Below are 25693 nucleotides of genomic sequence, written 5' to 3' on the forward strand. Positions count from 1 at the left end.
GGGATACTTTTTTCATCTAGAGCAAAATTTATTTTTGGTAGTTGTATTCTTAGAACGGCCATAATGTTTTGTATCACCAAAATGAAATTGGTGTTTGGTTTGGAGAACATAATTTGGAATGGTTGAAATTTTAATGTAACTAGATAACCTTCTCTTTGCTTCTAGTCAGGAATGTGAAGTGTCAGCACAGCAAATGCATGTCACTTTCAGCTTTCATCTCTTCAGGTTCAAGTTAAGGCTGTCTCACTAATCTAAGAATCTTCCTGAATTTTGTTTCCCTTCTGTTTTGCCCAGTAACATTTCTAAGCCACACTGTTTCCAGGACTGTTTCTGACTTCAGCGCAGAATTAGAGGAAAGAGCTTTTCAAATAACAAACTCATTTGAGTCACTAAAGAATCCTGAAGATTAATGTGGAGGATTGAAGTAACTTAGTTGCCAGGAGAGCTGTCACATCATTTTGGATATCCTATAGACATGCAGACCAGAAGTTCATTGCTCAAGCAGCGGGGAGCAATTTCAAATGAGATTGGTTTAAAGTCTTCCTTACATATGAGATTTAAGGAAAAATGTTTCCAGAAGTTCCAGCTGTCACCCCCATTAGACATTTCATATTGCAGAATTTTATGCCTTTATTTTACTGTTGCTTACTTTTAGCTTGTATCCATGTCCATATTACTCAAAACCCCCTAGTTTTTGGCTTTGTTTTTTTTTTTTTAATCCTGTCTGTTTACCTCCCTGACCCCTTTCTGTAAGTAACCATTGTGGTTTGGCTGCCTCTTGGTCACTGGGATGAATCACTGCCCAGAAGAGAGCACCTCCTTTCAGAGAGCACGCACTTTCTGGTGTTTATGCAGTGCATAGGGTCTCACTTTGGCTGACTCATTCTGCAGGGTGGAAGAAACCTTTGTGCTTTCTCAGATTTTGGGGCAGAGACGCATTCTACAGCCGGTCCCTGTGTTGGGATAGGCACTCACTAAGGATATGGGTTTCTGCAAGGTGAATCCCACTTCTGTAAATCAAGGGGGCCATACCAGGCAGAGGCCTGAAGGGAGGGAATACCAGAGTTTGCCCGTGCCACACAGCATTGGTTGGATGCTTTCTGTGGTTCAGTTCTAGCAGAGGCAAATGTCAGGCTCTGCCACAAATCCAAAATTTTCTGTTCTTCACAAGATGTAAAAGGGGGTCTGAGGTGCAGGCCACATAACAGCAAGCCTCTGATCAGCCAAGCTGATGGTTTGAGGGTACTCTGTGCAAGGGCTTGTAAACCATTTGCAGGCTTTTTTCTGTATGCAGTGCTGTAACTTCCCCATGAAGTTTCCTGTTTGGGCAAAGAGGAGATCTGGACAACTGAAAGAGAGAGAGAGAGGAAAAAAAAAAACCAAACCCACAACAAAAACCCAAACCTTTTTCCTGTCAACATCTGCTGGAAGAAAAAATAGTGGTTTTCTGAGTTACATTCAGACAACCTTCCTGTCTATAGGAGGGGACACTAATAATATTTAAAGCAAACTCATGTAGATTCCTATTATAACTTCTGAAATGCTGATTTCTATACATCCTACCTTCTATTGGTTTTGTTTGTCTTGCAGCTGTCATCAAAACAGTTCTTTACCTTAAATGCAGAAGCATTTTATTCTCTAGCATTTGTAATCTGGTGCAAGATTTGGTATTTGTTGATCAAATGTTAAGATTCATGACTGTGTTACAACCAAACTTGAGTAGTAAATTGACAATAAAACAAAATCATAGATCTTTCCTTCCAAACTGCTCCTTCCTGTCAGGGAAAAGTGACCTTCAAGGGGCTTCAACAAATTTTCAGTTTACTGAGGCAAATGGAAGGCATACATGAGGGGAGGAGGGAGAAGCCCTGGAGATGAGGAGAAGGTTTCATGTGACACGTTTTCAGGAAGGCTGAAAGGCTTACAGAAGAGGATATAAACAATCTCTCCCTCTCTTCCAGTTTCATTGACTAGTTAAGATGGGAAGAAATTATTTTGACAGCTTGAGTGCCATGAAACTTGCACATGATGAAAAAAACATGGGTAGCCCTTTAACAGGGTTTTCTTTACTACATAAAATTCTTCTAAAAAGACAGAAATCTGAGATTTGTTAGTTGTTGCTTATTTCTTAGTTCTTGATAGTTTGTTTTATTACTTAAGAGTTAATACTATAAATTAGAGACATGGCAAGTTGCCATTTTTTTTTCCTAGCCAACTGTCTGAACTTGTTACAGCATTGGAAACGAAAAAATCAAATGTAAACTTGTCTTCTTCAAGCAAGAATTCTTTGTATTGTTTTTGTTTTCCTATGAGAAACAATAATGACATGCATAGTCTCTTCAAGTAGCTTACATATGCTCTTACAAAGAATTTGTAGTGTTTCAAGCACAGCCAAATTCAGCAGACTTTTAAAAATTTATATAAATGTGGCAAGAAGCCATCATGCCTATGAGAGACTTGGTGTGTTTCTGAGAAAGATCTTCTTGAATGGCTTCAGAAGTTACCAGCCCAGGAAAAATAACAACATGTATAGAGCGGAATAACAACCAGATGGTTTTGTACAGGCTGTGAAAACCTTGAAACCCAGCCCTGGTTTTCAGCATTGACTTTGAATTACAAGGGTCTGCTGGGTAGCTACCTGCTTGCTGAGTTTGCTATGCCTGCGCTTGCAGGTTATACATGAGGGAAGAGGAAGAACAATAATGGGATGCCAAGCAAAAGAACGTTGTTGTTTTGATGTATGCCTGTAATTTGACATTTTACACTTTTTATGCTTAAGAATGAAAGTAAAACTTTGTGGCTTGAACCAGAAAGTGGTTGGCTATTCTTCCACTGCAGATAGTATGTGATGTCCCAGGAGAGTGTCTACTAACTGCAGTTTTGGAACCACATTTGACAATTAGAAGTTAAATTATGTTGGGATGAAATAATGCCTTTGAAAAATAACTGAGTGAGATAAATTTGGAAGAGTGTTGCTAGTTTGCTTTATTAAACAAGGCATGAAGTGGAATTTTCTTTGTTTCCTTTATAATTCCATAATCTGTATTTGACCTATTCATCTGAACCAAAGGAAAAGAGTAGCTTTCATTCTTTGTGCAGTGAGTACTATTCCCAACCTTAATTGCCCACAATTCTTTGTACTTTCAGTGGGAAAGTTTATTTCATAAAAGCTTTTACCTAGGATTAGTAGAAATTTGACTTGTGTGTAACACCTGTATTTTGCATACTACATATTTCTAAAGAATTTCCCAGTTAAGAGAAAGTATAACTTAACTTCTCCACCATGCATTTAGAAATGTCAGGTACAGTAAGTTTTGCTTCTAAACTGCAGTTCATGTATACTGTTTGTTTGATAGTTCTTTGAGCAAAAGTAATGGTAATTTGTTTTTCTTAAAAGTTTCTGTCCTTTCCCCATATCATTCAGATATCACTAAGATAAAGAATTGTGACTGTTTAGCTGGTAAGAACAAGTTGCCTTCACTATTTTTGCACAAAGCATGTTATTTGTTAGCAGTTCTTCAAATACTAATGTGGCTTCAAGCAAGCTCATCTTGTCTTCTTGTCTTCTTATGAGTTTGTCATGGCTTTATTCAGAAAGCTCTACTTGCATAAGGGTAATTTTTAAACTGATTTAAAAGGAAGGTGGTGAAATAGTCTTCCTTTTGCCTTTTGTTGTGCTTGCTTGGTCTCTATTATCCATGTGCCTTGTGAGGTAAGGCTTGTGGCTGAGGAATTTTATTTTGTCAGTCTTGCTTTTCATGATAGTTCACATGAATACTTGTAGGTATGAATATGGTCCTTATTACTATAGAGTTTTTATTATCACAATAGTAAAAATTTCCACTCTATTCTTCTTTATGCTTGGATATAAGTTGGGTTTTTTTCTGGAATACTCAGTGGAGCAGAGCCATTCACTGCTTGGCATTTTCCTAAGCTTCAGTTTTCTTTTGTTTCTAAGATGTGTTCTATGTTGCTGTAGTTCCCTGTTTTCTGCATTGGCACTGTGGCCTTTATGAACTTATTTCTGCCTTGTGTCATGTGATTGTTACATTCAGTTATATTCAGATGGGCACATCACATCCCTCAGCCCTGTGGGTGAGATGTGTTCTTAAAACATGGCAAGATTTTTATATTTTCAGGAAAAATGGAAAATAGAAAAATTCAGGAGTACCTGCTGTCACAGACTAAACTTGGCTTTGTTTTGCTCTTGTTGATGTGGTGGTGTTGCTGTTACTTCTGCTGGTCTGACCTGCAGGGAGGTGCACTGGTTATTCCAGCTGACACATTCAAACCATGCAGAATTCAGTTTGCTGTCCTGAAACACTTTGTCTCACTCTGTAGGTCTTGTAGAGATTGCTCTGCTGCTGAAGTTCTATTGACCAGCTCTAAAGAGAGTTAGTTCCCTTTGAGAACTTTCCATTTAAGGCTACAGGTGCTCTTTTGGAACACTTGAACAGTAGCATTTTAGCAAAATTCACTGGAGTGAGGTGAAACTGCATGTGGTCTTACTGATATTGACATTTGATGCATTTCCATACATCAAGTGCCATGGATCCTCTCCTTGCAGTGTGTTCAGCTTCCTGTCACTGTGTCACTAGAGAAACATAAAATATGTGGTTCCCAAGAGATCATAATTTCTATATTTTCCTCCTCATTTGTCTTCCTTATTGGTAGTTACAGAGTTATTAAAACAAACTTTAGAGTTGTATTTCAGGCACTGAAGCCAGAATGTCTGAACATTTGTTTTTTTTTAATTGCACTCCTCAATGTTTTTTTTTTTTTCCTTCTCTTGTCTCCAAACTGCTTTTTGATTTTTGAGAATCAAAGCAGGCTGGCTTTCTTCTTAGCCTTGCTCCTAGGCTGCCCTTGGCATGGCCAGTGCATGATCTGTGACCATGTACATTCAGTGTTGATGTGGCTTAAATATATGTGTCTGCTGTGAAGCCGCTGTGTTAGGTCTGAATATTAAGGGCATTCAGTCTGCTGGAGACTGTAGAGTCATCTGAAGTCTTCAAAGGGCTCAAGACCTCAGGGTCTGTGAGCTCCAAAGGAATGGAGAGCTTTTTTTTTTGCCCTTTCCCCCCTCCTCTTTTTTTTCCCTCCTTTTTGTTTCTTTTTAACCCTTCTGGAATTCAGAGTAAATGCAGAACATCTGCAAAGGACTGCGTCAAAATGCATTTTGATGTCATGGTGTATGACACGGTATATGACTGAAGGGCAGCATCACCCTGTGTACTAAAAAATGAAAATAAGTACCCAAGGAAACTGATGCATTCAGTGTGAAATTTGTTCATTCATCTCCCAGGCACTGGAATTATCTTTGAGCTACTTCATGTCTGGGTTGCAAATTGGAGGGAGAAACCAACATCCCAGAGGACACCTGGAATTAAATAATTAGCTGTGTATGTCAGCGCAGATCTCTTAGGTGGTTAAACCAAAGTGCCTCTAGCTTAGGATCCTGTTTCTGGCAGTGACAAGAGCTACAAAAATGCCTAGAAAAAATAACAGGGCTAACACTTGATGGTATTTTCCCAAAATATTCTCCCAAATACCTCCCACAGATTTCTGGGACTTTCTAAACCAGAATTACTGTCTATGTTCTTAGTAGTTCAAAATAAATTTTTCTCCTACCAAAAAGTTACTGGTTGTTTTTCTGAACCCATGCATTCAGTATAGACCTGTTTTGATCACACAATTATGGATCATTAATTAGGCTTTTTTGGAAATTATGCCCAAGGTCATTGCCAGGTTTGCTGCATTACTACTGTTGCCAAAAAGACCTTTCCCTGTGATTTCAAAGGTTCTGCTAATAGTAGCAGTGAGAGGTTGATGTTCCATTTTCCCAGGTTTGGATCAGGATTTCTTCATCTTTGTCAGAGCTTCTTGTTTCTTGTCTGAGAGGTGAGGGACGTTCTTACCAATTACAGCAAAGCTTCACCAAAGATGCTTCCCTGCTTAAAAGGATCATTCCTCCCACCAGTCAGTCTCTCTAATGGATTTCACTCCTTCTGGACCACTTGCAAAGTGTGAAGGAACTAATTTGTTTTATCATGGTCCATCTAGTGATGGTTTCTGTCTGTTGCTTTTCAGAGGGTGGCATTTTCACAGTGATGTTCTGCAAAGGGTGATCTAACTAATCTAGCTCCTAACTGGTACCTGATTTTTCTTGTACACTGTCCTTTCTGTGACTAATATGTTGATTCAGTAGCAGCCAGCATGTTACTGCATGTCTTTGTGAAGATTTCTCTTCTTATGGAGAATTCTGTGAGATGTGAGGGAGCATTGCAAGCCTTGGTGGCTGATCCCCTCCTTTCTGATGGTGTTCTTTAGAGGGCACATGTTGTACATTTCAAATACCTCTGCAAAATTCATACTCAGACAGATTTATCAGTGCCTTTCTGGCTTTCTTTGTGGCACCTTAAGCCTTGTGTATCAATGATTGAATTACACTTCATGCCCTTGGGATGAATAAACTCTCTGTTTTTACTCATGGGGCCAGATATTTCAAATTATCCTTGATCCTGTGTCAGTGGATGTTTTCTCTCACTTTCCAGCTGACTCTGTGAAGGCTATGGAGAGATGCTGGAAAGGGCAGCTGTCCATGTTAGGCTGTGTTCCAGGACCAGTAAGCTGCAGCAGCACTCTGTCACCGGAGCTCAGAGCACCCAGGGCTTTGCTGTGTTTCACACTGGTCAGGCTGATCTGGGTTTCCATCTTTATCTTCCCCTAGCATTTCACTTTGCAGAGGCCTCTGGAACCAGAGTGAATATTTGGAGAAGGTCCTTCACTGAAAGCATGGTCGATCACTAGAACAGGCTCTCCACAGCACTGAGCCTCTCATTTCAAGGAACATTTGTTGTATGATTTAGTGTTAGGTGATCCTGTGAGGAGCAGGGGGTTGGACTTGAGGATCCTTATGGGTCCCTTTCAACTTGAGATCTTCTATGATTCTATAAGAGCTTTGTTAAGCAGTCCTCAAATTGCTGATTGCTGCTTCATGGAAGATTTCTAAATGCATCCAGGCAGCTGTATGCTCACTCTCAGCAAGTGTGCATGTGTACTTGTCTTTCAGTGGGAGAATAGAGGTTACCTTGAAGTAAGTAAACTATCCTGAAGTGGCTTTGCAGTTAGTTGAATTAGCTCATTAATTCTCCTAGAAACTAACCCTGAAGAAATCCATGAGTATTCTGGGCAGCAGAATGGGAAATGAAGAAATTTGCAGTGTAGGAATGGGTGCAATTGCATCACAGTTATTGATTGCGCCTTTTAAAATGCATACAATTGTAAGGTATTCTTCCTTATTTAAGATTACTAGGTATTGACATGAAACATGCACATCTGTATTTTTGAATTTCTTGAGCTTTAATTCTGCTTTGCAAATGAAAGTAAGTGAATGATAACTTCAGCAAGCAAGTGGGAATTTATGTAAGTTATCCAAGGGTGAAGGAGAACAATGCAAAACCCTAAGTGAGCTTTTCACATGGATGAACAAACGAGTAAACTCTGGAAACTGTAGAATTTGCAGTGATCCAGCCTGTCTCCTCACCCACAAATTTGCCCTTCAGTGTGCAGCCACATATGTTTGATTTATTTTTGATTGACATAACAATACAAGAGCCAAATGTATTAAAACTGAAGCTACATTCTGAACTTTGGTGTTTCATCATGTGCCAGCAATGCAAAGTGCTTTTCCATGTTGTTCAAGAGAACACTATCATCAGCAGTAATAATAATTTCATAGTAATTAAACTAAACTATCTCTGTGCATCTAAATAAACAAATAGATTGTGGTTCTGTAGAATGTGCATGTGTGCCAAGTGTGAGACTTGGCTACAGGTTGAAATTGAGATGCTTTTAGTGTAGAAGCATTCTGCTTCATTTAGAATCAGCTCCCAATGTTTCCACCAGCTTTAGGCTTGCAAGAGACTCTGGTGTCGTGGTAGGATATTTTTTACTCCAGTGTCTTTTAGAAACTTTCATACAGATACAGTTCTTGATTTACCTAGTGTTTTTAACTGTTTTACTGTCAGAGGTATTTAAAAGAAAAATGTTATTAGGCTGTCTTTCATTGTCTTCAACCTGCTGTATCAGATGAGTAACATGTAAGTTGCTGACCAGTAAGAATTGTCATAAAATTCTGCGTGTAAGAAATGCTTGGTTCAGAAGTGATGAGCAGTCCCTCTCATAAGCTGTCTTAATACTTTTTTTTAATAAATTGTTGGTGTGTTTGAAAATTGAGACTGATTTTTTTTGTGACTTGGTTTTTAAAGTGGATGTAAATGCAAATTGTGCTGTATGTCTAGAGGGAAGAGGTAAATGCTTAGTTAGTTTAAAGGATGCGAATTTTTGTGGTTAGCAGAATTTGTTTATGTGTGCCAAATGACTTGGGGTTGACAGAGGACCACAACTGCAGCTAGTCAAGCAAAACAGAATTCAAGTGTGAATATTCTAAGCCCTTCCCTTCAGGCATAGAAAACTAGTCAGTGCTCACCCTTGTCAGAATTTTCACATAAGCAAACATTATCACAGTGTAGTGAGTATCTACAGTGGCACTGTGATGTCACAGCTTTCTCTGAGAAGGTGACAGCAGTGAGGAGCAGCAGCAGGGACAACCATCTCTCTTCATCAGTCGATTTCAAAGGACTTGGCAGAAAGGGTTCATTCTCCTACTTCTCAGATCTGGAAAAGGAGGTCAGGCTGTAATGGCTTGGACAGAAGTGGCTTATGTACATCTTGTGTCAGACTGTCTGGTGGAACCCTTCTGGAAAATACCAGTTCAGGGGAAGCAGAATGCTTGCAGAAGCATGTTGCATGTGATGAAAAATGGGTTCACATGAAAGTGGTTTTGAGAACAATTTAGTTTTATATTTCCAAATCGCTTTATTTCAGTTTCAGTATGAAATTTAATAAAAACAGGGACAGAATTGTTTTCATTTTATTTTTGTATAATTCAACTTTATTGAATAAATTTGAGATTTTAGGGCCCAGTTTCTTTGGTTTGGGTTTCTTGAGGGTTGGGTTAATTTTTTTTTGAAGTTTCTCATAAACTCAAACTAAAATATTTTGATTTATTTTCCAGAGGAAAAACATCCACAGTTGTGAAATGAGCCTTAAAATAAACAAACAAATAACTAGTACAGCTCTGCTGTTAAGTTCCAATATCACGTTCACTGTTCCTCCGCTGTTTCTTCTTTGCTGTGGGAAGACAATAATTTATATCAGCTGTTTTTCTTGGGATGTTGTGTTTTTCCCAATGCAACTTGTAAATCAAAAAGGGTAAAACTGGGGCTCTGCTGCCCTTGTCCTCTGGGACCCTTTTCTGCCCCATTAAATGCTTGTAGCATTTAGCAGGGCAACACCAATTCTCCCCTCAGTGACTGGAGTGCAGATCTGAGTAAGGCTAGGTGAGAATGAGAATAAGTCTTACATAATCTTACAGCTCAGACCAAGGTCTGTCTGAGTAGCTGCTGCCCTGTGCAGAGTGCAAAAGGACCCAGGGGTAATTTCATTTCAGTGCAAAGTTGTTTCTTGTTCAGCAGAGGCAAAAGTGCTAAGAATCAGTCTGTGTAGATGCTTGTATCTGTTCGTGTTGCTTTAAAACAACAGAGCCTTCCAACTACCCTGACTTGTCTACTGATAAAATGGATGATCAGTTTTGCAATAATTATTTTTAGGCAGTGCATCTTACTCCTTTTTCCACATTTGTCCCTCAGTGTGAATCATCAGCTTTTGGATGCTTTGTATTCCTCTAATTTGGTTCCTGACAGCTGCTGCTTTGAGAAAGGTCAAGGAGGGCAAACTCAACTTCACTTTCAACACAGTGTTTGATTATTCTGTTTTTAAATAAATGCATTTTTTGCAGTATCTAATAAAAAAGACTGAACAAAGTCACTGAGTTGCAAGATTTAAAAGTTCAGGTGTGGTGGGAGAAGGCTTCTTGTAGGGAGTTTGTGAATTCATTGATATTTGCAAGAAGTGCAGGTGGGATTCTTTTTTCTTTACAATTAATAGTATCTATAGAGAAAACAAAAATTACTGCAAGAGCTTAACATAGGTCTTTTGATAAGGCTGTATATTCTACTCATGTGGAATTATCACGGTTGGACAGATGTGCAGAGCACAGAGGGATGCACATCTTTATAGAGTGCCAGAACTTTTTTTTCTTTCTCCTCATCCAGGCTTTGCATTTTTATTTTTCATTTTCACTTTCTTTACAGATAAATCCCGTGTTTTAATTGTGAAGATCTTAGAAATATTTGAGGAGTGCACAATACAAGTTGCCATCTGCCAGCAGCTGGAACAGTCTCCTGCTACACTTTCACCTGAGGATGCTGTCATCAATGCAGAGGAACCAATACTCAAAGTCCTCTTCACAAGAGAGACAGCAGCTCACCTGAAGAGCAGACCACAGGATGTCATCCACATCTATCCCCCATGGTGAGTAAGGAGAAGGGGCCACACTTGCTGTAGCACTGCAGAACAAAGTGGAATGCTGGCTGCACTGCTGTAGGAAAAACCTTGGGGGTAACGGGAGAACAGGGCATTCTTGTGGTCATCTGTCTCTGGCGGCTTGAGAGACTTTGACAGATACCTTCAAGACAGCTCAGATAACAACTAAATGTGTATCATGATGCCTCTAGTGTTGCTCAGGGCTTCAGTTGTATTTTCACTTAATATTTTCATGTTTAGAGCACTAGGAAGGCCTGAGCAATGTCTTATCAATGATAAGGCCAATAAAGTGCATACTTTCTGGTAAGCAAAGTAGTTCAGGAATGCTCATCTGTTGTTGGGAGCATGGGTATAATATTTCAGTGGAAAAGTCTCTATTAACTGTGTAGCATTCAGTCTTCAGTTCCCTGAGTTCCTCTTCAGCACAAGCCTTTCTGGAATTCTTCAAAATGTTTGGTCTATGCTTGTGATTATTTTCTGAATTGGATTATTTACCTGAATTTTAAGGGGTAGGAAAAAATAATGAGATTTCTAGTAAAGCAGCTGGTTGGTAGTGGCTGAAGGCTCGAAAGACTCCCCTTCATAAAAATTTAGGGGAACTTTGAAGTGGGAACATTACTTCTCTCTTCACTACCCTCCACCCAAATTATAAAAGAGAAAATACTTTTCTTATGTATTTCAGCATTCGTTACCTGAGTTTTAGCCTCCAGCTGCCTCTCATGTTTGACCATATCCTTTTGCAAAATACTTTTTCCTGTTTTGCAAAGGTCTGTATCTGGTTTTTATCTTCATTGATAGCTGCAAATCTTTTCTGAGTTCCCCAATTTGTAATCTTTTGCTTCTGAAATGTTTTTAACTCTTTTTGGATGCAATTCAAAAACTAAGGGAAGATATTTTATTTGGGGTTTATTATGGCTGCAGATACAACTATTGATAGTTTAGATGTAAATAGATGGGTAGCAAAGGGAAAATGAAGTTCAATATTAATTAAGTCCTAGTCTGATATGATTCTGATTCACTGCCTTTTTTTGTTCTCATTTATCTTTTCCTTTGCAAGCTTTTTTTCTTGCTTTACACTTGGTTTTGTTTTCCTGTTTTCTTCTTGTTTCTCTCTCCTACAAACTTAGTTCCGTTTTTCTCTTCAGGTTTCCTCTATCGTTTTTAAACCACAAGGTTTTGCATTTATGCAGCTGAATCCTTCTGTGTAGACCTTAACCTACATGAAGATTTTTGTACCAGAAAAACTGTTTTTAAGTAGGCTGTGATTCAACATTTCTCTTTGTTTCCTCCTTTTTTCTTCTCCTGACCTGTTACTGTAGAATGCTTAGCATGTGTAAGTCTTGGACTGCTGCAGCTTGTTTCATGTTTGCTCTGGGAAGATGTAAATCTGCACTGATATGATCCTTTCCAGACTACAGGCATCTGCAACTGTACTAGTGTAGTCTTCTCATTTGTTTAAATTTTAAGATGTTCTGGAGACAAAGCTCATTCCTTTATGCATGTAAACTGAGATTTCTTTAGGAAGCTTCATAGCTAGCTATCTCTCTTCCTAGAAATTATGCCTTTTATTTTTTTTTTTTTAATATATATGTTTATTTAGTAGGATGTGCTTTTCATGTAGGAAAAAGGTAATTTCATGAAACCATAATGTTTGGACAGAGGATACATCTGCATTGTCACAGCTGCTCTCCTTACCTATATGTTTCTCAATGCACTTCATAAATACATCACTTAATTGTAGCAAAACTGCATTATACCTCATCTCTAGTCCTATTTTCTATCTTTTTGAAATTATCTTAATGTCAGTTGTCTCATTGTTTACTTAACCAACTTCAAAAAAAGTTGGGCTGGATACTGTTAAACTACTGGAGGCAGGGAGGGGAGAGAATGAGGGATGTTTTTGTTTTAGATTATAATTTGGCACTTTTAGTTTACATTAATTGGAAATTGGACTTGTATACTTAGTGGAAGTTTCCTCTATCACAGTTCCAAGCTTCTATTCTCTTAAACTCTTACTTGAGAGCTCTGAATGCTGAAATGTAGTTTGTGTTACTCTGCATTGAATTTGTACTTCTGTTAAAAACAAATGCCATTTCTGTTCAAATGCTTGTCTGTCAATTCAAATGTGTGACTAGTGAAAAAACAAATTAACTAAATCTAATCCTGACATGGTGAAAAAATCATATTTATGTATCTTATTAACATCTTATGAATCTTATTAATATCAGTCAGAAGCAAAAGGGACAAAAAAAATAAAGTAGATGCAAGGAGAGGCAATCCTTGAACTACCTGTGTGGTTTTGGGATACATAATACACTGCACATTGTTGTCCTGTATTTTGAGACAGTTGTATGGCAGGATAGAATGGGATGAGATGGGGTGTTTTGTAAGTGGCCTGCTTTTGGTACTGTAGTGTCCTGAGAGCAAAATGTCCCATTACCTTCAAAATAAAACCCCAGAATTACATTCTGACTTTGCTTTTTTGCTCTCGACCAGGCGACCAAGTAAGATGTAGACACACAGGCTGCTCACTCCTGGAGGTGATTATTCATGTCAAAAATTGAACACATCGTTTTGGAGCCTTTGTAAAATTTGCTTTTGTAACTGTACTTGTATGTGCTGTGAACTCAGTACATAACTTGGTATGTGAAACATCTCCAGCAGTAGACTTGCATTAAGTACTTCAGGAAGCAGTGTTTAGAGAAGTGCTGATATGCTTGTTGGTATTTGTTTGCATACAGAATCCCATGAAACTTCAGCACTGCAGTATAAGCAATTTAATTTCAAAAATAAAATATTGACAGGGGGCTGGTTGTAAGAAACCACTGGACATTGCTCATGAGAACGGTCCCACTGGATTTCAAAGAAACTTTGTGTCAGGGCAAGAATTACCAGGACTGAACCCAGATTTCTTTGTAACTAGATATTAATTTCTTCGGGTCCACTGCCTTAAGGCACAGATTTACAATCTTAAAAGCAAGGGATTTGATGTGAGAATTGTCACTTGCTATAGGGAAAGCAACCCCCATAAAGTGATAAAAGCTTTCAAACCAGCGTGTGTGGTGCAGGACAGAGCTCAGCTGCCTGGCCACTGAGACATCTGACAGGAGCCTGCTCTGATCTTGTGGCTATGTGGAAGTATTATTGCAGTGTTGTATCTAAAGAAGGCCTATTAGCTTGGACACATCACATGAAAATGATTGTGTGTTTTGGGCTGGAGCTGGTTTCTGTCTGGCCAGCCGGGAACAAAACAGGCAAAAGAACTCAGCCCTGCCTGTCCCTGCCTGTGTAGGCTTGCCTTTGGTTTTCTTTGCAGTACCTGAGCAACTTCTTGGATTGAGATTTTAAATGAACACCTCATAATTTTTTACAAGCTAAATCTGAATCATTAAGTGTTTTTAACACCTGGAAAAGAAAAAAGTTCATTACTGAGTTTAATTAAATTGATTTCTAAGTCTTTATTCACTTTGCAGTAATACATATCCAGCAAAAAGTAAAGATTGCCTGCAAAGACACAAAAGAGTGGAAACAAAGTCTTCCACTTTTCCACTGGTGGTGATTTTATGGCTTCAACATACCTGTTTTTTTGTTTTTTTTTCTGTTTGTTTCACTGTAAATATTATGGAAATAATGTACTGTACCTAACAGAAAGTAATGAGAGTTGGTATTTTTAGAGATTTCAGGATTCATTTGACTGCTGACACTGCAAGGCTTGAGGAATAGATTGTTTGCCCTAGATACTCCTGTCTTCTGCTCATAGATATGCCTACTAGTTAATATTCAAGATAAACTGACCTGAAGAAAATGGTGCTGGTTAGAATTCTTTCCCTTGCCAGTAAGTTTAACAACTTTGAAATGTTTTTCATGTATTTCTGAAGTAAAACTACTAGAAGTATGTGATATTAATAGCGTTCTTGGCAATAGCAGTTTAAACCACAGATCACGTTTGATTTGGACAGGCTCAGAGGTCGATCCATACCTATTGAATGTGAATGTCTGGTATGAAGCCTCTAGTTCAGGAGGTTCATGTGCTGCTAGTTACTGGGGGCAGGGGCAGTATGAAGGGGACATAACCACTCTGTTCTGTTTTACACTGCCTGAAAACACTGCAGAAAACAAAATCCTTGGCTGGATAGCTATTATTCCCCATGCACCTTCTCTGAGACAGTTTATTTTAGGAACTTGGTATGGCAAGTACATAAAACACTTAAATCTGTGACATCAACAAGCAACTTCAAAGTTGTTCTTTAGTTTCTCTTAACCTGTGAAACCACGGGGAGTCATAATTACTCAACTTTGAGTGTTCCAGTGCCTGGAGAAAGTGTTTAATCTGGACTTCTCATTTCTGTTTGCATAACGCTAAATTCAGTCTCTCCTCAGTGAAGGAGTTTTAAAAGACTTTGAATTATTTACTGCCAAGAAGAATAACTCATACAAAACATTGCCACAGATCAGCTGATGTACAGGGATAAAATCTTGTATCTTAAGTCCTTTAGTGTAGGCCAATGGTGGAAGTTGCAGGCAAACTCTGAAGAAATTTATGTACAAGAAGCAGTCTGGTTTTGTGGACTCAGGTAGTATTCTACTTTTAGAATTATCCTGGGCATGCTGTAGGCTGTGTTGTTGACTCAACAACAGCATTTATGATAAATGAGTATGTTACTGTGATTTTTGCATTGTCTTACCTAACACTGTCTTACGTCATCTGGGTGAGAAACAACAGGGAGCTAACATGAAGTAGGTGTTTTGAGCTAGCATGGCTCATGTTAAAGAGCATTTGGCTTCCATTTGATGAATTTTTTTTTTATCACTGTTTCTCTCACAAGCAAGGGAAGCATTTAAGAACATTTACAGAGTACCTCCCTCTCACAAGAACGATCATGTGAAAGGAGGATCTAGGCTTCACATATTAATGAAATGCAGAAATTATCTCCTGCTGCTCTGTAAAGAAAGCATCTATATCCTTCAAAATTTTCTCAAATGAAGGAAAGACGTGTATAGAATGTCTTTTACATACATTCAGTTTCTCTGGTTACTCCACAGAGAGGCAGCTTCTTTGAATGCTTGATGGATTCGTTTTGTCCAACTGATCAGTGTTCAACATCTTCCTCTCACGAAATCTGGGCACTTATATATACACATATAAATATTCAAATGGATGGAAAAGGGGGAGGGGGGAGATCACCAGTCAGATCCCTCTCATTGGAAAGATGTTGGCTCTGCCTTAACATCTTCAAAGAAAGAATGTAACAATAGCAGAGTGGGAGAGCCTGATAAGAGGGATGAGGCTCACTCAGAAGATAAAATTCTACAAAACTTCAGAGCTGTAAAGCCAGTGTGGGCACTAATTCTAAAGTACATATAGGAATGGCCTTGGAGCCAAAGATCAGATCCTATCATCTGCTTGGAATTGCTTCTTGGAGATCATGCAGTTCATGAAAACTGAAGTTCCTTTCAGAAGCAGCTGAAGCAGCAGTAGATTTTTTGCAAGAATTTATTTTTTATTTTGTTAAGATATACTTTTCCTAGTGCAATCACTTCAGAAGAAGTGATTTGTCTTTTGAGAACAGAAATACACATACTTTCTATGAACTGAAAATGGTCCCTAGCAAGCTTTTAATATAATTTCTTCAATGCTTCTTTTGCTTTGTCTTTTCTTGTCAGAATCATTAGCATTTTTCTCCTTTTTTCTTTTAAAAAAATAAATTATTTTTCTTTTGTCCATCCTCTCATGGAAAGGCAGAAAATTTCATCTGTAGAGCTGCTCATTTGATATCTCTAGAAGTGAAGATATTAAGCAATTAATATTATTTGAGTTTCTTTACTTCCCACGTAGGAAATCAAAACAACACAATTTCTTGGTAATCTAGTCAATGAATAGCGGTGTTCCTTCATAGGTGGCTGACATAATTGGAAAAATGCAGAATTGCACAGCTTTGATTCCAAGAGGAGAATAAGTCATTGATGTCATTTCTGTGATCTGCCACAACCACCTGAAGCAAAAGATATCTGGTATTTAATATGTGAGCTATGTCTAATAAACACAGTAACATGATCACATTTTTACAGTGAGACAGACATGCTTATTTTTACAAGTGTGGCATGGATAGACACATTATACAAATGCCATATAGAAAATATAGGTACCCTGAAAGACAAAGATGAAAAACCTGTTCCCTATAAAAGGGGTTTCCATAGAGAAAAGAATGGAAACACAGGAAGATAGGAGCCTCAAGACAGTAGATACAGAATTGTGTAGAAGATTGAAACTGGATTTTTAAACATGACTGCCTATCTCTGGATTAATAGCTGATGGTATCTTGACACGCTGAAAAAGGGGAATTTCCACTGTATTGTACCAATGAGGTGCGGGGGTTTGTTGATACATTTGTTTGCTTTCGGCCAAATCAGAGGGGTCAGAAGTGAGCATTGTGTTTGCAAAGCACCAGCTTGGTTTTCAGATCAAGGTTGAAATGCGTTGTTGCTGGCACAGAAGCCTCCATTGGGGTAGAATACCTCTGGTCTCCCTGACCAGATGTGTGTCTGAACTGGGCACATCCAGTCAGGGGTTGTGCCTCACACCCCCGCAGCCTGCACAGAGCTCACCCAAAAAGAGCACTGCTGTTGTTCTCTGGAGGGAGTCTCCACCAGGATGACTTCTTCCAATATGGGCTTGTAAGAATAAAGAAGTTGTAGAAAAGAGGCAGGGGATGTGAACAGCCTGGTTTATGCTTGGGGTGTGTTTTTCTACATTTTTCCTAAATAATAGATACCGTCCAACTTAGGTCCTACTGGAATAACTGTGGTGTTCAGTTAATGGGAAAAATCTGAATCACCTCACTGTGGTGCTTCCATGTTGAGGAATTAGCACACATTTGAGTCCACAGCTTTTAGCAATAGAATAGGAAAATTGTCTTTAAACATCCATTCCTTACAGTCAGTGATGTTGTTTATGTCTGAAAAATTACTGGAAAAAATATTCAGTGAGAACAAAAATGTCTTCTAATATTCACGAAATAATCTTATCCTGAAAAATCTAATAAAGTTTTGTTTCGTTTTGTTTTTTAATGAAAGGTCTGTACTTGAAACTTTCCAGCTTTTATAAGTGAGGAAATTCCAAGCATTTTGTAGTGACAGATACTGTTAGTGGGTAGTTGTCCACTGACGTCAAAAACGGAGGATGGTGAACAGCTTTGTTCAAGTCAACAAAAAATGTACGGTCTTGGATAAACTCTGTGTTAGCAACGGAGCTATCATTGATATACGAGCAGCTTCACATGAGTTCCCATGTGTATTCAATCCAATGCTAAATTCCAGATCTTGTTTAATGAGCAACTGATGGAGCCAAGACCTGGCACTGCAGTCTGCTTTATCCAGTCATGAAGGAAAAACAAGCTAAATAACTTCAGATGAACAAGTTCAGAATTACTGCAGGGTTATTAAAAAGTTGTGATTTGTATTCCTCTGCTAATGTTTATGACTAACAGATTTGGGACGTGTAAAACAATACTTAATTTGTAAAAAGACTATGTGCCAAAATTCCTTCAGTAGTTTAACCACTGAAGAGCAAGTTTTGACTTTGTGAATGGGTTTCTTTGAATGTTTAAGATTATCAGTAACTGGCTAATCTTTTTTTTTTTTTTAAATATACATTTTGAAAAATTGTGGTTTCTGCTTGTTGGATTGCTGTTCAGCACTTTCACTTCAGGAAATAAAATGTATTTCCATAGCTCACTGTGGAGAGGCAATTTTCAAGACAAGTGCCATTGTCTTTATTTATCAGGTGTGATTTGCTACTGTAATGGTAGATGTGTATTTGGAGTATGATTTTTCCATGCAGTTCTGTGTGCAGTTAGATTGGGGTTTGAATATGCTGGATATTTTCTGGATATACGTTGGATTTTCGTGCTAAGGATGCTTATGTCTTTGGGCAATTTTGCGTGGGCAAAGAGATGGATAAAGCATGAGTTTGCCAAATTATCCTGTGTGCTCATTCCCTACAATATCAAGGTATGCTTTGTCAGATTCCTCCTCCTGAATGTCATATTTAAGTGTAGGTAAGCAACAGTTAATTACTGTAGTCCTAGCAGAAATAGTAATTAAAGCCCCAAGTATTTCAAAAGGGGAATGTGGCTTTCAGATATTTGAAAGATTTGGAATGTTGTTACCCAAAATAGAGTATTTAAAACATCTCAGCTATCCTGGGGGGTGGGAGCATGGGAGGGCAAGGGGGAGAACAAATTTTACTGTTACTTCTACCAGGCAGATTACTTATCTTTCAGTAAAAGCTTGGGAAAAAATACCTGTAGTTTTATGTATTTTTGGCAGAAGAATGTACTTGGGTATATGAAACAGTTTATCTGTGAAACATTCAGTGTAGCCTTTTGTGTGTTTGATGAAGCTTCTCTTCCTACCAGTCTTCCAAGTCAACATTCACTGTGCAGATTGCAATGTATTACTTCTCACTGACTGGTGGGCTTCTTTGACAGCGTCCTGAGATGTCTTGAAAAAGTACTCCCTAGTTACTGCCCCAGTGCAGCCTTCTGGAACACCAAGTTTCTCCAATCAGAAGTTTCAGAACAATATTTAGAGCATTAGAAGTCCTGTACAACCACTAATTTTACCTTTGGGGATTTGTGTTTGGAAAGCCAAATCACTGATGTGGCGCCAAAAAAAAAAAAAAAAATCATTACTTGGCAGTATGTGGGAAGGGGGGTGGTTGTGTGTATGGTTTTTTTTTTGTTTTGGTGGGGTTTTTTTCTCTTTCTTTAACCTCTTTGGACTTCTGAAATATTACCTGTTTTCTCTCTCCTTGGTGAAAGAGTTAAAAATAAAGGAGCCTAGTGAACTTTTCTGTGGATGTTTTTTGTTTTGATGGTTATCTTCCCTTTTTCTAAGTCTTATAATTTTTTTCCTGTAAGCAGCAAATGTTTGCTGTTGAGCAGATCACGATAGTGGACTTTTGCATGGTCTTCCTGGCAGTCATTGTCCATTGTCAGTCCAAGGTCCTTGGCTGTCATAAAAAACAGGATTGCACGTCCACCTTGACACTGCTGTTAGTGCAAACCCAAGCACGTCTGTTAGTACAAACCCAAGTCTGTCAGCATCTCCAGCTAATCCCTTGTAATGTGAACTGAGGCTATGAAGAAATATCCTGAGGTTCTCTGAGGTATTGTTGGGACAGACACTGAGGGTCATAACTACTCCCAAAAAAATCCTGGTGGAATATTTACAGTGCTGCATGCACACACTGAAAGCACTGAACTTGAGAATACTTAAGATTCAGTATAAAACCATAAATTACATTGATTGCATTTGTGTTTTCATCTGTCTTCCCAGCATGGCACAGCATGTCTGTCTTTTGTGTTTCCCAAAACTAAATTTCTCCTCCAAGCTGAGGTTCGTTTTTGAGAAACGTGGGCAGTGCAACTATGTGAGATTTGTACATTGCATTTGTGCCTTACTTCTTGTCTTCTGGTTCACTGAGCTTGTCATAAATATTAATTTTATAGGGCTGGTAGTTTTTTATGCATTGTGAATGTACAGATTGAGGAAGAGATAAATTTTATTGATATGGGCTGTCACTAGAATTTACATGGTTTGTATGCTTAAAGGAGCTCAGATTTACAGTATATATGTATAATAATCATTCTTCGAATTATTTTTGAAGACATTTGAATGAAAAGACATTTTATACAATATAGGATTGTTCTTTATTATATTCCCAAATATTTCTTACCTTCCATCTCTCACACAAAACCAAATAAGTAGCCCAGTATTTCCTTTGTCTTTTTTGCAGCCTCCTGTGGTTTACAGTTTGAGAAGTTCTGCATGAGGTGATTGTCTCATTTTGCTGGGAGATATTTGACCCTAGGAGTTTACTTTTGAATCTTGCTGTATAGCAGGGACCTGTTTTCTAGCCATACTCAAAAGCAAACCCATTTTAAAAACAAACTTCAACATACCACATGATCAGCTTCTAGAATAGTCCACCCAAGTCTTGAGAATTGCCTTTGGTTGTAGGTCACTGCAGATACAACTGCAATTTCTTGATTTTTGAGGACTGATGCTTACCTAGGAAGGAATGGAATCCTATTAGGTTTACTGGTTACCCTGAAACTGCCCTCTGAAACTGCCCTAAACACAGCTTGAGGAGAGAACAAGGGGGAGAAGTTATTTCCACAGCCCAAATATAAATTACACCTTTTTTGGAGGGAGGAGGGAACAACTTTTATGTCTATTTATTTTTAGATGAGACTGCATATAAAAGTATTCTTTTCCTGTGTGTTCCAGCTAATTGGTTGGGATTCTTTACCTTTGATCATGAATCTTGTTCTTTGGCAAAGCCTTACGTATTGAAGGCTGCCTTCCTACAAGAGGTCTGAGATTTTGAAATACATATAGTCTTGCATGCAAAGCCCTTCTCTACTTATTAAACTCTGAACACCCATTTTCTAAATTAATATAGGTATTGCTTGGGTTGCTATGTTGATTTTTTTTAAGCTTTTCTTGGAAAGTACTTTCTTATCACATTAACAGCTCCGTTGATGTATTTTGGCTATGTCTAAGTAAAGCCATTTTCCATTCAGAATGTGCACCAGATGTATTGGTTAATATATTTGATTTGCTATTAGTTGTATTTTAACTGCTGTCATAATGCTGCTGTTTTATTAACTATACAAGAACTGTGGATGATTTGGAGGAAAATACTTCCCTGCAAGCTAGCAAGACAAAATACAGCCTTTTAACGTATAACCTCATCAGATGTTCAAACGTATATAAAATGCCTATATTGACATTATATGGATGTAGAAGCCAGGGTAGTTAGTACATGTGTTTTGTTGCCCCTTTCACTGAAACTGGGCACGATGGTAGTCCAGTGCGTGAGGGCTGGAGTCTGGAATGAGATGCCCTCAGGTCCGGGCATGGAGACAACGACATTTGCCTCCCTTTAACTTCTGCTTTGACTTTCCCCAGCTTCCTCGGCTGTTTTGGAAGTGACACGAGCAGTCACGCTGGCGCTGTATTCACTAGCATATATTGTACGTGTGGGGCAGAACGCGTTCCCTTTGTCGCATTTCTCCATCCGTGCGTGCGCTCGGCTGGACCACGCCAGTCCTCGGGACCGTGCTGCGCTCTGCATCGATTCAATCACAGGCTTCGAAAATAAATTACTCTGAGTTATCAGGGTGGTTACAAAGGGCAGCGGTGGGAAAGCACCTTCCTGAACAGCATCTCCACGGCGCTTTCCGGAGCGCTGGGATGCTGCCCGAGCCCCCCGGCCGCAGGTCCGTGCCCTTCCCGGCGGCTGCGGAAGGTGGCAATGTTGTCAGCAGGAGCCCAGGAAAAGCTGATCTCACCGAGACAGCGGCAGCGCGTATTTGTCCACAGCTTTCTCTGGCGTCAAAGCTCCACATCCGTGAAATAGGAGCCCGCAGCAGGGATATTTGTTCGGGTTTGTGCGCCATCGCTTTTGCACAACTTGTAATAACTCGGTGCGCTCTCCGTGCTGGATGTGGGGATGCGCCTGAAGCAGGCACCGCGCTGCTCACACAGCTTTGTTGCCCGCAAGGCTTCTCCGTGCTGGCTGCCTCTGAACTTGCAGACCGACACCCATCCTCCACCCGGGAGAGCGAAACGGAGCTCTTTAAGTGAAGTTTCATTTCTGCAAAACACTAGTAAATGTTTCTGAAACGCGGTGTCGTTTTCTGCCCACTCCCCCGGGATGTTTACAAACTTTGCTTTGAATTGAGCTTACCAGGGGAGAAACAGAGAACTTCCCTGCATGTCACAGTCACGTTAAGAGCTACCTCCTGGCTATGACAGGCTTTTAACCTGTTGAAAGCCTAACAGACCTGTTCCAGGCTTTGGTGGGGATCTCTTCTCTTCTCTTCTCTTCTCTTCTCTTCTCTTCTCTTCTCTTCTCTTCTCTCTCTTCTCTTCTCTTCTCTTCTCTTCTCTTCTCTTCTCTCTCTTCTCTTCTCTTCTCTTCTCTTCTCTTCTCTTCTCTTCTCTTCTCTTCTCTTCTCTTCTCTTCTCTTCTCTTCTCTTCTCTTCTCTTCTCTTCTCTTCTCTTCTCTTCTCTTCTCTTCTCTTCTCTTCTCTTCTCTTCTCTTCTCTTCTCTTCTCTTCTCTTCTCTTCTCTTCTCTTCTCTTCTCTTCTCTTCTCTTCTCTTCTCTTCTCTTCTCTTCTCTTCTCTTCTCTTCTCTTCTCTTCTCTTCTCTTCTCTTCTCTTCTCTTCTCTTCTCTTCTCTTCTCTTCTCTTTCTCTTCTCTTCTCTTCTCTTCTCTTCTCTTCTCTTCTCTTCTCTTCTCTTCTCTTCTCTTCTCTTCTCTTCTCTTCTCTCTCCTCTCCTCTCCTCTCCTCTCCTCTCCTCTCCTCTCCTCTCCTCTCCTCTCCTCTCCTCTCCTCTTCCCTTCCCTTCCCTTCCCTTCCCTCCTCTCCTCTTCCCTCTCCTCTCCTTCCCTCTCCCTTATTTCAGCTAACTCAGTGAATCGTTTTAACTTCTCCAAATTATTCTTTCAAAGACTTTTGTGTCTTGTGATTTTTAACATTTTTCCTGTCTAATGCTAATTCTTGACCCTTGACGGAAAGTGTGAGAAAGTTCTTGGTTTATGTTATCCCATTATTTTCCTCTTGACTGTTTTGATGCTGCACTGGTAAATAGAGCATTGATATTAAATTATCACGGAACCTTTCAACACAATCACTGGGTTCACCTCTCATTCTGTGTTCCTTACCAAGCTTTTCTGACAAGATGTAATAGATTTAAACCATTTAGGAGGTCAAATGGGGAAAAAAATAAATATTCTTAATGTACTTTATGGTAAGCAGCGAGTAAATAGGGTGATATTACCTTGTAATCCTCCATCTTCCTCCTTAACTTTATTTGCAACACAGATGACAATTTTTGTTGGACTTAGTGTCTAGTTACTTGTTCTTCATAAGACAGGAAAGCAGAGCTAAGGTAACTAATGCTGTACAACTTGGGAGACAGTGAAGTTGTGTGTGTGTGTGTGTGTTTCTATCTCCTTCCTGACTCACGTATTGGACATGCTATTCCCTGCATTAACTAGACACTGAAGGTTTCTACAATTGCTTTGGTCTCTGTTAAGCAAAGATTGTTTGCTGGGTACCAAAATTTGTTGCTGTGTGGATACTTTGCCTACCACCACTCTTCACTGTATTGCACAGTGGCCCAGTAGTTGTCCAGGAGAACCATGGGCAATGACTCCTTAGTTGTAAAAAAAATGTAAAGAAAGACTTTCAGAAACTAGCTGGGATTTCGAGCAGTTAGTCTGGCAGAAACTGCTATATTCTGTCTGTCCAATTCAAAGCCAGCGAAAGCTTTCTGTTTTGCTGTACTATGTGGGAGGATTTTCTGTTTCAAAATTGAAACTGGAAAAAATAATCTCCAAGTCCAAACAGGAGAATTTAAGATATGCCAGGTTGTTACCACTGTAATTTTTGTAATTATTTCTTTTTGTAGTAATAGTCTTATTACTTTAAGAAGAAAGTGAAATATTTCACCTTGGGACTTTCTTTAAACACTGCTGAGTAATGCAGTCTCACATTGTTGCAATAATAATTTGACTCAGGAAAAGGCTTTGTGATCATAAAATTTCCATGTTAAAGGAAGTAGATGCTACACACGATATAAAACATGGAAATAAACACATTTAGAATTTTGTCTTCTCTTTTCAAACCAAAGGAAAAGAAAATACTTCTCTGTGATTTCAGAGTGTTGTTAACAAGCCCTCATAGCTATTAGGAGCCTAAAATAGTAAACAGCTTAGTAACAAAATTATATTAATAAACCTAACATCAAAATTACAAAGTTATGTACATATGGTTCCATTTTACACTACAAAAGGAGGTTTTCTGAAGTTTTTGCCTAAAACAAAGATTTTAATGGAATAGTATAGTGATTTGGCCTCATCTCTGCTTATCCTTTTTTTGAATATAAATATGAATGCCAAGACAATTAACTGGGTAATTTACCCAGGCAGACAGAGCAGAATTTCTGTAGGTAGGCCCTGCTTTAAGGGCAGGTTGGCGTGCTGTCTCCTGTTCAAGTGCATATCGACCTTCAAAGCATCTTAGCACTAGGGATAGTTCACCCTCAGGAAGTTTAGTTTAGATAAGCATCTGAATTTTTTTGGGTACCGAAATCTGGAATGCAGGAGCAAAATCTGATGAGCATGGGCTCTCATATCTGAGTCAGCGATGGGGCTGGATCCACTCCGGTTGTTCAGCACTTCCACTGCCAGACCCAGCCAGAAGCAGAAAACAAGGCATGCGTGAGAAGAAAAACCAGGGAGAAGAGCAGGGAGCATACCTCAAAAAAGTATGAGCAGGCTTCAAAACAGAGTTTGTGTCGGTTGTGTGAGAAGGTGAGGAGCTGTGAAGAAACTCACACCTTCTCCCAGCGGGGCCTTCCAAAACCTCAGGGCGAGTTTGGTTCTCAGGAGGCTCTTGGCTTAGCCCTCTGTAGGCGGGGCTGTGCATCATTAGCACCTGGAGTCTGGGCTGTTTCGCTTGCCAGATGTAAAAGTGAACCTGTGAAATTAAGGGTTTTTTCCCCCTCCTTCTAATGCTTTGCAGTTAGCATTATTTCAGGTGTCACAGGGCACACTGATATCAATTGATATTTTCGACTTGGAGAAAAAACTATTCACTCGAATGGATAGTTCTTGCTTGCAGTCTAAGCAAGAAAGATATGGAAAAGTAAGCAGGATTAAGAGAGCTGATGTATTTTTTGTAATGATCTCTGTTTATCACTCTGTTTTCTGATCTTTTTTCCTCTGCGCCCATTGTTTTCTGAACCTTGTTACTCACTAATTGAACCCTTTTCTGTAACTTAAAGAAAATGGCTTCTGCCTCTAGAACTCAAGTGTGGTTCTGCCACAGCAAATATCTGTCACTTTATGTAGGTGTTTTGCTGAAAATGAATCTTTAAAGTATTGGTAGTCTTCTGAGGCTGAATTTCCAATCTAGTGTCCATTTCATCTGCAGAGATCAGAGCACTTGCCAGATTTTGACAGGAGAAAGTTGACCATGACTGAATGGTAATGCATGCCGGGAACAAGGCTTGTAAATCACAGGTTCATGAAGCAGCCTCCTGAAAACACACCTGAAAGCTTAATTCTGTGCACCATGCATAGAAGGAAGTTCTTGTGACTTCATTCATGCTTTTGGCATCCCAATGTTATTTCTGGTGATAAAAGAATAATAGAATGAATA

The 25693-nt window shown here is 39.2% G+C and overlaps 1 protein-coding gene across 2 annotated transcripts in view; it reads left to right on the forward strand.

Annotated features, from left to right (window-relative positions):
- Window positions 1-25693, forward strand: part of SPIDR (scaffold protein involved in DNA repair) — a 195817-nt gene that overhangs the window by 63804 nt on the left and 106320 nt on the right. For both annotated transcript variants that reach the window (XR_008429959.1, XM_053938390.1), the window contains exon 8: window positions 10218-10437. Coding sequence is in view for 1 of the 2 variants with exons in the window: in XM_053938390.1 (XP_053794365.1) it covers window positions 10218-10437 (220 nt within the window). In the remaining variant the exon portion in view is untranslated. The remainder of the gene's footprint in view (window positions 1-10217; window positions 10438-25693) is intronic.

Source organism: Vidua chalybeata, chromosome 1, assembly GCF_026979565.1.
Source record: "Vidua chalybeata isolate OUT-0048 chromosome 1, bVidCha1 merged haplotype, whole genome shotgun sequence".
In the NCBI taxonomy this organism is placed as follows: domain Eukaryota; kingdom Metazoa; phylum Chordata; class Aves; order Passeriformes; family Viduidae; genus Vidua; species Vidua chalybeata.